Source organism: Onychostoma macrolepis, chromosome 09, assembly GCF_012432095.1.
Source record: "Onychostoma macrolepis isolate SWU-2019 chromosome 09, ASM1243209v1, whole genome shotgun sequence".
NCBI lineage: Eukaryota > Metazoa > Chordata > Actinopteri > Cypriniformes > Cyprinidae > Onychostoma > Onychostoma macrolepis.
The window spans coordinates 28534910-28548280 of NC_081163.1; the positions used below are offsets into that span (position 1 = coordinate 28534910).

At 37.7% G+C, this 13371-nt stretch overlaps 1 protein-coding gene across 8 annotated transcripts in view; it reads right to left on the reverse strand.

The window, feature by feature from the left end:
* Positions 1–6450: 6450 nt before the first annotated feature.
* The window catches only part of myo1b (myosin IB), an 85552-nt gene continuing 78631 nt past the window's right edge, over positions 6451–13371 (reverse strand). For 5 of the 8 annotated variants that reach the window (XM_058786640.1, XM_058786641.1, XM_058786643.1 and 2 more), the window contains 8 exons: positions 12343–12429; positions 10867–10941; positions 9789–9923; positions 9577–9683; positions 9326–9458; positions 8826–8978; positions 8620–8750; positions 6451–8543 (listed from right to left, as the gene is read on the reverse strand). In XM_058786640.1, the coding sequence (XP_058642623.1) occupies positions 8414–8543; positions 8620–8750; positions 8826–8978; positions 9326–9458; positions 9577–9683; positions 9789–9923; positions 10867–10941; positions 12343–12429 (951 nt within the window). In that variant the 3' untranslated portion in view covers positions 6451–8413. The remainder of the gene's footprint in view (positions 8544–8619; positions 8751–8825; positions 8979–9325; positions 9459–9576; positions 9684–9788; positions 9924–10866; positions 10942–12342; positions 12430–13371) is intronic. The other 3 variants (XM_058786642.1, XM_058786644.1, XM_058786646.1) reach the window with 1 other exon arrangement.

Consider the following 13371-nt stretch of genomic DNA (forward strand, 5'->3'; position numbering starts at 1 on the left):
ATCTTTCGATGAGTAAAACTGGCTATGTCTATAGTATTATAGACTACAATATTATAGACAACATTATTATATTATTTTCAAATTAATTTTTAAATTATTATTATTTTAAATGACTGTCCCTGAATCAGTAGGGTACTCTTGTTATAAAGTAGCGGTGGCTGGGGCATATATTAAGTATCAGTTCTGCTTAAAAAGATGCAATCTAATCCTGTTTACATGAAATAAGCCTGCTCCCGAGCAGGTTTAAGTTTACGGACCTGTTGCTATGACAGCAAGTCCAGGATGAGCTTCGAAGAACCAAATTATCCAAGATCAAGTGAAATCGGCAACAATCAAATCCAGCTAACTGAGTTAGGGACGTACGAAGAACAGGCCCCTAGGCTGTTGCTGGGAAGGAGTTGGTGTTGTTTGGGGGCCCACAGCAATTTCAGCAGGTTTTCAGAGGCAATATAAAGTCATTTTAAAGTCAATATAAACTCATTTTTTCCAATTCTGTAAATTACCCAGCGAATGACGCCATGTTCATGGAAAATATACTAAAAGCCCAAACAAACTGAAAAATCAAAAAGGTTCACTTTTTATCTGCATTATTGTGTTGCAGCATCTGCAATTTATACACAAGAGGGCGCCAAAGGCCAGTGCAGCTCACATTGATGGTTCATGATTTGAAGCATCTTGACTGCTTTTCATTCACAAACATCACAGTTGAAGCTTCTCTAATTTATTTGTTCAATGCTGAACAAAAAACACAGAACACGGGTGAGCTTAGTCATATAAATAGTGCAATGACTTTATATCACCAGTTATTTTAGGTGTAGTCACAGCCATCAACGAAATTCACAGAGACTGTGAAAAATACTATGGGTGGACTTTGAGAGTTGGTAATATTGGGGGCTACTCTTACAAAAAATATTTGGTAACTACTAAAATTAAACAATACCACTGCAGGTTTATTGCATAATGAATGAACTTAACAGATCACAATTCGAAAACAGGATTTTTAGGGGCTGAGTTGACAAGCTCTTCAGGGTGTGTCTATGGGATGGTCTGTTGCAGGGGGTTTGGCCACCACTGTGTTCCCAGACTGCACAATGGTGGGAACTTTGGGAGGGTAGCTCTGCAGTTGGGTGCTATTTTTAAACACTACATCCACAATCTGTCAAGGCCTACTCCACAGAGACCTGCCACCAGCAGTCTCCTCAAGCCACGGAATTCAACCCGGGACAACTCTCCAGATGTGATGGAAAACATCTGGTCTGAGCTGCACATAGGCAAGGGGGATCTCTCTCGTTTGCAGTTATTTGTACTTTTAATGCTAAAAGATGTGTTTATAGAAACTACATTTCCTTGTGTTTTAACCTCTTATATTGGTGTAACGAGGTTGTCAACTGGTTAAATGGTTGAAAATTTATACTGTTCTTCACCCCACTTTAAAGTTCAGTCCCAGATAGAAAGGATCCAGTATCCCAGTAAACTTGACAAATATGTGCATTCGACAGGGTCATGTGCCAACTGCATACAGTCATGGCCAAAAATATCGGCACCCTTGGTAAATATGATCAAAGAAGGCTGTGAAAATTTATCTGCATTGTTAATCCTTTTGATCTTTTATTTTAAAGAAATCACAAAAATCTAACCTTTCATTGGATAATTAGAATTTAAAATGGGGGGAAAATATCATTATGAAATAAATGTTTTTCTCTAATACACGTTGGACACAATTATTGGTACCCCTAGAAATTCTTATGAGTAAAATATCTCTGAAATATATTCCCATTCATATTCACAATTTTGAGCACTCCAGGGTGATTATGAACATGAAATTATCCAGCTTCCTGTTTCACAGAAATATAAATAGGAGGGAAAACAAAGCCCAAATTCCCTTAATCATCCATCACAATGAGAAAAACCAAAGAATATATTTCTGATGTGCAGCAAAAGATAATTGAGCTTCACAAATTAGTGAAGTGGCTTTAAGAAAAGAGCTAGAGCAGTGAAAATTCCCATTTCCACCATCAGGGCAATAATTAAGAATTTCCAATCAACATAAAATGTTACGAAACTGCCTGGAAGATGACGTGTGTCTACATCGTCCTAATGCACGGTGAGAAGGAGAGTTTGAGTGGACCACAGCTGGAGAATTGCAGAAAATAGTTGAGTCTCGGGGTCAGAAAACCTTAAAAAAAATAAAATAAATAACAATAATTGTCAAACAGCACTTATATCACCACATGTTGTTTGGGAGGGTTTCAAGAAAAATTATCCTAGCTCATCCAAAAACAAACTCCAGCATATTCAGTTATCAGACACGACTGGAACTTCAAATGGGACTGGCTTCTATGGTCAGATGAAACTAAAAAATGAGCTTTTTAGCAGCAAACACTCAAGATAGGTTTGGTGAACACAGGGATAAAAAGTATCCAATGTGTACAATGAAATATACTGCTGCATTTTTGATGTTGAAGAGGTTGAATTTTTGAAGAGGTCCTGGACATCTTGTTTAGACACATGGCATCATGGATTCTATCAAATACCAACAGATAAAAAAATCAATAAGTGACTGACTCTGTTACAAATCTTATAATGGGCCATGTTTGGATCTTCCAACCGTACAATAATCCAAACACAAACCACAAAAACAACACAAAAATGGGTCACTGAGCACAAAACCAAGTTTCTGCTATGGCCATTCCAGTCCTCTGACCTGAACCCTATAGAAATGTGAGTGGGGTGAACAATATGAGTGGGGTGAACTGAAGAGAAGCAGCACCAACATGGAGCTAGAGGTCTGGAGTGATTCTGGATGAAGGAATGGTCTCTGATCTCTTGTCAGGTGTTCTCTAACCTCATCAGGCATTATAGGAGAAAATTTAGAGCTGTTAAACTGGCGAATGGAGGTTTCAAAAAGTATTGAATAAAAGGGTGCCGTTAATTGTGGCCAGTGTGTATTAGAGAAAAACATTTGTTTCATAATGATATTTCCCCCCATTTTAAATTCCTGTTATCCAATGAAAGGTTAGATTTTTGTGAATTTTTTAAATAAAATCTCAAAAGGATTAACAATTCAGATTAATTTTCACAGCCTTCTTTGATCATATGTAAAAAGGGTGCCGATATTTTTGCCCATGACTGTATATATACACACACACATATATATATATTAGTGCTGTCAATCGATAAAAAAAACAAAAAAACTAATTAATCGCGATAATCCCACCTAACATTAAAGTTTTTAATTATACTTTTATATTGCAATAATTTCACATTCAATCTTCGAATAAATGTAGAAACAACAAAGTATATTTTTAATATTTGTTTAATGCCATCTTTTTTATGACTGAAGGCAAGTATCACTGATACCAACTGATGTCTCTATGCATTTTTTCCCTAATATTTAACCACTGACTATAACCATTCAACATGCAGTATAATTGAGAGCTATCAATTGAACATTTATAAGACTTTAAAAAATAACTTCTAATTTAAGTGAACTTAAAACAATATTCACATAACCCCATTATAATAAATGTCATATAGCTACCTGTGCCCTTCAGCAAGAAAATATAGCCTAATTTAATAAAGTTATCAAACACTAAATTCTAAATTAAATAAAGGTAAAGCTTAAAACTACAGAAGTTATTGATTTCCTCTTTTTAATTTTGTTCTTTGATTAACAGACATCACAGCAGCTGGTTATTAGGTTATTTTGGCTGCTACTTTCAAAACTGCCGCTGCTGAACTTGATGCTGATCTGACACTGCTTTGAATGTGACTCATCATAAAAAAATAAATACTTGCATGCAGTTTTAAGGCAGCGTTAAATCGCCTTTTTTGTGACTTCATGACTTAACTGACGACATAACTAGGACATTGCATACTCGTAGTTGGGTTTGAATATGATACAGCTATAGCCTAATACAGTGTGCGCCGGCACATTAGTGCGTGGATGGTGCACTTGAAGAGCACGCGCTACGAGAACAGTATAACGGCCGGCAGGACAGGAAGATTCGTTTTTACTGACATATGGCCTGACAACATCCCATCTGACCGCAGTTCACTGATGTTCTGCTGAAGCTCCTCGTCACCGGTACCGTTTCCGCGCTCGTTTGATTCGCCTGGCGCTGCAGGTGAAGTTGGAGCACGCATCTGATGTTTGATGTGCTCGTAAAGACATTCTGCGTCTGAATAAACACAATTCTTTAGCAGTTTTGAGTGGGGTGGCCAAACCTAGCCCCGCCCCTGCGTTAATTGCCTTAAATATTTTTAAAGCATTAAACTGAAAAAAAGGCGCTAATTTTGACACCACTTATACATACATACATATATATATACGATATAACATATACGAATATGAATATATAAATATATGAACATGTAAATATCTTTACAATATATACTGTACGTGTGTGTCTTTATACATAAATATACACAGTACACATAGGCCTACATATACTGTAAACAAAAACTTATTTTGGATGCGATTATATGGTTTGACAGGATATATATATATGTATATAAAAAACTTTACTTAACTAATTAACTTTCCATTTAAATTTAAACTTAAGTGGAAAAAAAAAAAAAACACTACATCCCCAATCCCCTTTGCCCAATCCAGGTATACTGCATGACTACTTTGGTGCATTCATGTGTCTTATTTACTTACTAATACAGATTATACAGGTGCATCTCAATAAATTAGAATGTTGTGGAAAAGTTCATTTATTTCAGTAATTCAACTCAAATTGTGAAACTCGTGTATTAAATAAACCCAATGCACACATACTGAAGTAGTTTAAGTCTTTGGTTCTTTTAATTGTGATGATTTTGGCTCACATTTAACAAAAACCCACCAATTCACAATCTCAACAAATTAGAATATGGTGACCCTAATCAGCTAATCAACTCAAAACACCTGTAAAGGTTTCCTGAGCCTTCAAAATGGTCTCTCAGTTTGGTTCACTAGGCTACACAATCATAGGGAAGACTGCTGATCTGACAGTTGTCCAGAAGACAATCATTGACACCCTTCACAAGGAGGGTAAGCCACAAACATTCATCGCCAAAGAAGCTGGCTGTTCACAGAGTACTGTATCCAAGCATGTTAACAGAAAGTTGAGTGGAAGGAAAAAGTGTGGAAGAAAAAGATGCACAACCAACCGAGAGAACCGCAGGCTTATGAGGATTGTCAAGCAAAATCGATTCAAGAATTTGGGTGAATGTCACAAGGAATGGACCGAGGCTGGGGTCAAGGCATCAAGAGCCACCACACACAGACATGTGTCAAGGAATTTGGCTGCAGTTGTCGTATTCCTCTTGTTAAGCCACTCCTGAACCACAGACATCAGAGGCGTCTTACCTGGGCTAAGGAGAAAAAGAACTGGACTGTTGCCCAGTGGTCCAAAGTCCTCTTATCAGATGAGAGCAAGTTTTGTTTTTCACTTGGAAACCAAGGTCCTAGAGTCTGGAGGAAGGGTGGAGAAGCGCATAGCCCAAGTTGTTTGAAGTCCAGTGTTAAGTTTCCACAGTCTGTGATCATTTGGGGTGCAATGTCATCTGCTGGTGTTGGTCCATTGTGTTTTTTGAAAACCAAAGTCACTGCACCAGTTTACCAAGAAATTTTGGAGCACTTCATGCTTCCTTCTGCTGACCAGCTTTTTAAAGATGCCCATTTCATTTTCCAGCAGGATTTGGCACCTGCCCACACTGCCAAAAGCACCAAAAGTTGGTTAAATGACCATGGTGTTGGTGTGCTTGACGGGCCAGCAAACCCACCAGACCTCAACTTGTCAAGAGGAAAATGAGAAAATAAGAGACCAAAAAATGCAGATGAGCTGAAGGCCACGGTCAAAGAAACCTGGGCTTCCATACCACCTCAGCAGTGCCACAAACTGATCACCTCCATGCCACGCCGAATTGAGACAGTAATTAAAGCAAAAGGAGCCCCTGCCAAGTATTGAGTACATATAAAGTAAATGAACATACTTTCAAGAAGGCCAACAATTCACTAAAAATGTTTTTTTTTATTTTTTTTTATTGGTCTTATGAAGTATTCTAATTTGTTGAGATTAATTGAATTGGTGGGTTTTTGTTAAATGTGAGCCAAAATAATCACAATTAAAAGAACCAAAGACTTAAACTACTTCAGTCTGTGTGCATTTAATTTATTTAATACACGAGTTTCACAATTAGTTAAATTACTGAAATAAATTTTCCACGACATTCTAATTTATTGAGATGCACCTGTATATTACGAATTTACAGTCAACAATTTATATTTTACAAAATATATCATTTAATTTAATAAAAAAATAAGCTAAATAATTGTTTGAACAGCTGTTCACACTGAGAAATGTGAAGTTTAAAACTGATTTACAAACAAAACAATTTTGAACACATTCTACATTGATTCACTCATCTTCGTCAGAACACTATCAAATCAACAAACCACACTGATTATCCAAAGTCATTTATTTATTGCTTTAATTTAAAAAGGAAAAAAAAAAAAAAATTACTTGTCATTTATTACACTTAGTATTTAATGAAACATTTCCATGTTTTCATGTCTTTCAGAACAGGTTACATTTAGGCACACAACAATGCATACAATTATTTTCCTCTCTTTCAATTCAAACTCCTGACATGGAAGAGGAGGAGAACCAAGAGCTTACTGCATGAAAGACGGACACTATGCAGAACTCTAGATAAAGTAATTCAGCTTCCACAAATGTCCTGTACTGAAGATGATGATAATCCACTCCCCTAAACTCTAGTTATGCTTTTACTGTAAAATTACAAAAATACATCAAAAAGCATCGTGGAACTGAAGCAAAAGCAGAGAAGTTATTTTGGCGGGCCTTGTCTTCAGAAGTTCAGGAGTACAAAATGTCCTCTAAAATAACGCGGGAAAATATCACATTAAATACGACTGACTGAAGTATCATCCACGATCTTAGTAAACAACAAATACTTAAGCATAGTGTATTGTTTGCCTTGCGTCCAAAGAATGCATGGCTGTTTGCACTCTTTAAAAAAAACAAAAAAAAACGATGTGGGTCAGACCTTAAGAAAAACACTGCATTTATTATTAGCAGATGTGAGCGAGCCTCAAATAAAATGATGCAGCCCACATTCCAGTGGCAAAAAAACATATAGATTTTGCCAAGATACAGCTATAGTACTACAAATACCACCTACTATTATTAGCCTCCTTCCATACAAGGTCCACACAAATTCTACAGCTCATATACATGCAGCTTTAAGTAAAAGGACTGACTGAAGCGGACTTGGCAAAGATCGTACCAGCGTTCAGGTTGTTAGCGTCAGTTTTTCTTCTGTGAGGCCTTCTGAAACAAGCGCTCACCAGTCGTCTTGACTGCTGGTCTAAGTCAATCCAGATGTAAGAAGATCTTTACAGCATTGGAGATTCCATCATAAATGCAGGGCCATGATCGATATTTGGGCCCCATGAATTCAAAAGATGCCCTGCATGAATATATATGAATGATGCAGGTATAGTACATCACATTTCAGTGACATGCTAAAACTGGGGAAGTGGTTTTCATAATACCCTGATTTAATGTATGTAATGAATTAAGCAAGCATTTATAAACATAATACATGTGAAAAAGCAGGATTTAAAATGATATTGTTTGGCATTTATCATGAAACTGAAAATAATCATTATTATTTGGCTTATAAATAAGAAAGTGTCTGCACTATAATGTATGCAAGATAATGTCTTTCTCCTGGGGAGGAACAGCTAAATGGCACAAGGTTTTGGATCGCAAAATGATTTATCATTTGGCAAAAGTCAGATGAGTATTTTTTTTTTTTTTTTTTTTCAATAAATGACTGTTCTGCACTAGAAACAAAAGAGGAGTATAGAACAGAAAAAATAAACACACACAAACCAACCAACCAGTCTTTCCTGACCACCACCCTAGTGAAAAAGTGCAATCTTAAATTTTGTAGCTTTTCAGCATCCTTCTAGGAGCCCAACAATACCCTTCAGCATCTCTATTTACAAAGTTTCTCCCAGCAAGAGGCTTATGCAAACACAATGGTTCAGAGACATGGCTATTGCTGTGCAGAGCATGAGGTGAGATTCACCAAGTGAATCTTCGGCCATTGCCAGCCTCATAGCATTTCACTGTAATCATAATGGTTATTATTATTATTTCAATTAAAGACGAGTTCTGATCAGTCCCACAAATTGGGAAGAGAGAATGATGGACTTTCACTCCACTGTTAAAAGCAGGGAAGCAGTAAAATCTTTAGGTGCCAAAAACCTGCTGATTTGACTATTTAGAATCAGAAATGACAGGATCAACATAATTGCACGATCATTACGGGATTGGGGGAGAGTGAAGAATCTCAGAGATGACACCCCTCAGTGGGCCGAGCTGATCGCTCCTTACGGTGACGGAACAGACACTTCCAGAAGACGGTTGTTTTTACGTTTGCAGGCGACACCGTTGCCGTTCTTTGGTGTACCCTGGATGAATTTTACACACACTTTGTCCTGCTTGAACTGCACTAAGAACCTGAAAGGGAGAGAGTAAGTTAAGCCACAAGAGTGACACTGAGGAAACAAGATACACAGAAATGTTGGACACTTACTCATCTGAAATATCGATATTGATCTGGTTTCGGTCAGCTGAAGCGGCACCAATGCGATGAAGTTTGGTGATGATCTCAATCAGTCGATCACTGCTCAGCAGGAAGTCACCTTTGGCTGCAGATGTAGAACCCTAAAGAGAGATCACGGTCAATAGTGGTCCTGACTCACATGGTGCCCTACATGAGAGAATTATTGTATGTCATACCTCTTTGAGCTTGAGGGCGAAAAAGCCATCGCTCTGTGTGCTCACAGAAACACTGCTGAGGTCCAGCAGGGGAACGCTGGCTTTCACCTGGCCCGTCTTTTGATCAGCTAGAACCAAGCTCTTCTTGGTCAGGAGGAAAATTCTTGGAGCTCCCTAAAAATAAAGAAGTTTAGGATGAAAGGACCTAAATTGACCTTACAATGCAAACCATAGACATGTTTTGCCTTTGGAAGAACATTCAAAATTTGCAAGTTCATGCTGTCTACTGCTGAGTCTGATCCAGCACTTGTATTTGTCATGATTACATGTACCATAACACCTGTTTAACCATAACTTTGGGAATTTGTCAAAAAAAAAAAAGAAAGAAAAAAAAAAAGAGGTTACAGAGAGTTCAGTATGATTGATGGACAACAACATCTTATCAGTACAGTGATTTGACTGGCAGATTGTAATATCAGTCATACCGTAAATTCTACTGGTACAGAGCTAATTGTCCTCACCTTGCCATTGGCACGGTTGATTTTACTGACCACATCTGCAAGCAGAACTTTATCCTCTGCTAAGCTGTTGAGCTTCTGGTACTTTGGGTTTTTGGTTATCTCCACATAGTCTCCTTTGAAAGGCTGCCCCACACTGTAAAGCAGAGGATGTGTGTTATGGCAATAATATTATATATATATATATATATATATATATATATATATAAGTAAACGTACAAAAAGGAACTTAGGTGAACTGTTTTTTTCCCTACCTGCTAGGATACAAGGCCTTCTTATCTTTGAAGAGTTCACTAGCGGCAAGCTTCTCCTCATAGGTAGCCTTCTTCTCTTCTGTGAACTGGCTGCGGTATTTCTTACACTAATTGAAGGACACCATGAGGATAGATTAATTTAAAACCAGACATGACAAAGGTCTTAACGGTTCATTTTAGATAAATATTTATATATAGATGTAGACACAAACCCTCCACAGATGGAAAATCCTCCTGAGCTCTTGATGTGTCCTATCCAAGAAACCATAGGGGCGAGCTGGCCAACTCTTGTCCACTGGTGACATGGAAGGCATTGTTTTCTTCAAGCCCATGAAGTACTTCTGCATCTGTACACAAAAACTCACATTAGTCCCTTATGCGAGTATTTTCTTTCTTCTCGGGAGAATGATGAAAGGTAGAGAATGTGACAGAGAATCATTTCCTAGTGGTAGCACCAACTACTACTTGGTTTCTTATTGCACTGATTAATGTGTTGGGATACATGAAGTGAACTAGATGTAAAAGACAAGACTTAAAGGGATAGTTCACCCAAAAATGAAAATTCTGTCATTACTCACACTCATGTTGTTCCAAACCTGTAAGACCTTCATTCATCTTCGGAACACAAATTAAGATATTTTTGATGAATTCTGAGAGCTCTCTCTCAACAATTCGTCTCCTCCGTGTCACCCTGGAGCCATTTTGTAGAGTATCACACACGTAAACAATGTATCCACATAAGGTGCTGCTGACACAGAACAGCATATGTTGTTTACGTATTATTTAAACGATTTCCTTGCTACGTTTCTGAGCCTTGATCGTGTTAGGATCTTTGCTGTCTATGGGAGGGTCAGAGAGCTCTCTGAATTCATCAAAAATATCTTAATTTTTGTTCCGAACATGAACAAAGGTCTTACAGGTTTGGAACGACATGAGGGTGAGTAATTAATGACAGAATTTACATTTTTGGGTGAACTATCCCTTTAATTTGCACTTGTTGTATACATGGACTTAGCAGTGTGTCACTAGCTTGGTATAGTAGTTTGTGGGCAAGCATATTTGAAATGAAAGTGAAAAAGTGAAGCAGGATATTTGGCTTTACAAAGTATGTAATAAACAAGCCATGCTCTCCATCAAATGGACTTGCCAGAAACTGCAAAGACCTGATGCTGCACAGCTTGTGGTGATTTACATGGTAAACATTGTCTCACCAACAAGTTAGACTACTTTTCTGGATGACTAGGTGATTAGCAAAAATTCGTAGGCAAATCAGCTACTTAAGTGACTTACAATTCTCTGGATGGTGAAGTCATAGATCTTCTTGCCAGCATTAGCTCTGAAGAACTTCCTATATTCCCGACGGACCTGTGAAAAAGTGGGTTTAATTTGTCACTTTTTGTATTGAAAGTTTTGTGATGACAGCAGGAATGGGACAGGACACTGTCAGGACAGACGAGTGGTTTGTGACAAACAGGGTCTTAACACCTAAAGAGCAGCACACTGGAAAGCAAAGACAGAAGAGAACTGATGTTGTGATCAAAACAATGATAGATCCACAGTCATGCAGTACAGAGTTATCTTTACAGAACCTGTAAAGGCAGAAGTCACCCCTAAGACCCCTACATGGAAAAAAACAACAACAGTAAAGATAGCAAAAAACACTTATAAAACAGCAACAACAAAAACAATAGTGGAGACAACACAACAAAGACCTTTAATCTCTGTAAAAGCCAACAGAATGTTAGGAGCAGCATGCAGATAGGACAGGCACTCAGAAACAGACAGAAAACAAGGCTGTCCTAGGGTTGGGCTACTAGGGCAAAGTTTTAGTCATTAATAAATTCATGCAATTCTGCTCTGTAATTCAGATGTCATCTCGCAAGGCAGACATTTGGCATAAAGCCTGGCTTATCCTGTAGCTCATTTTGCAAGTCTTAAATCACGTCATAATGGTCTGTTATGCAGAAAGAGTGTTGACACTTTGTCAGAATTTCCCTCTATTTAGAGGTAATAAGCACCAAATAAAACTTAGGATGGTTATTTTTTATTCTTAAAATGACTTAAAATAAGACAAAACTAGGTTTAAAACCTGATAAAAATCAATACGTATTTTATCCATTAACTAACTAGACAAGTTAGATAAATTTTATATTGTTAGCATCAAAAAGTTATTTTATAATTATCATTAATACTTTTTTCATATATATATATATATATATATACACACACACACACACACACACTGCATTGACCAATTCGCATCAATGATCAATCTGTTTGATAAATTACAAATGAACTTTTAAAATAACTTTTAAAGAATGGTCCCATACACATGTGCATGTCCAAAACACCCACTGACCTTAACAGCCCCTGACAAACACAGACGTATCATCAGGCAGCCTGTGCAGTGTCATGCTAACAGCTATTTTGCCCAGTGCCAGTTTTTAGGAATACAGAAGGAAAAGCATCTGCCTCCAATCTCTCCAGAGGAAGCTTTTCTAAAGCCCTGGATTATGAGAACAGATTTGATTCTGCATTATGGAGACACATCTAGTATCTAAAGCCTTACTTTGCCCTCGCTTATGACAACACTAATGTGCATCACTGCCTTGGATGCTAATGGACCTGTGGAACTGAACTCTGGGGTTAGATTATATTGTTAGTTCACAGCAGAGAAGCTGGTTAGGCGACAGAGAGGCTGGTTATGTGCACGCTTCCAACTCATTTCCAAAAGATTCTAACACCTGGCAAATGGTTGGAAGATACCTTTAGTCCCAACCAGTAGGCCCAAATGACAGCGACGGCGTGCTTACGCCTGGCTTCCTCCTTCAAGCATTTCAGCTCTCTACGTGCCTGTGAAAGAGGGAGGAAGAAGGGGATGAATGCAGAAAGGAGAGAAACATTTGTAAAAAGTGAAGCGAGAAGGAGCAGCATAACACCAGGTCCACAGATAGGCACACATCACACACCATTACCGGCTGGTAAAGAAACTCTGTGTTTGCTGTTGATTAAGACAGATGGACATTGTTGAGGTTTTCCTGTGGAGAGCACATTTCTTTTCATGGGGTTAACAAAACATGAGCGAGAAGAAGGGAAAAAGAGCAATAAAAAGAAAGTAAGTATACAACTGCTCTCTTAAATGCGCACGCCACACAAACACAGTAAAACAAGCCACATCAACCTCAACAAGGCAAAGGCCACTCAGATGGGGTGGGAGGAAACAGCAGTGCAGTGCAATCCCAACATGCAAAGAGAAGTTCACACGGGCTTGTGGATGGAATGAGATGACTTTTCTCATCTATAGGATAAAATCTACACCAGGGATACTCAACGTCCACCCCACAGGCCAAATCCAGCCTGCCACGAGGTTACTCAGGCAATCAAAATGCTCACGTTATAATAAACCAAGACGGCAACAGGCAAGTGCATTGATTATAAAGCATTGTAGTGTTTTAATGTCACAGCATTTGTTTCAGACAGAGTCTAAAACGTACTTAATATACGCATGTTTGATTGATAATGAGATAAATTTAGGTTTTGCAATTCATCAAACCATATTTCCTTTTTTACTAATCAGGATATTTGCAATTAATAATGCAATTAATTACAACTAAAAGAAAATTGTTTTGGTCTACGATACTTTGTAAATTATAAAAATTTAAATACATTTTTTACAGAGTAACTTTGACAGCCTAAAAAAAACAAAAAACAAACAAAATTATTTTATCTCTAAATCTTACAGTTTTCTGTAAAAATAAAAAAACCTTGCTAAAAAAAAATTGCATATCCATGATT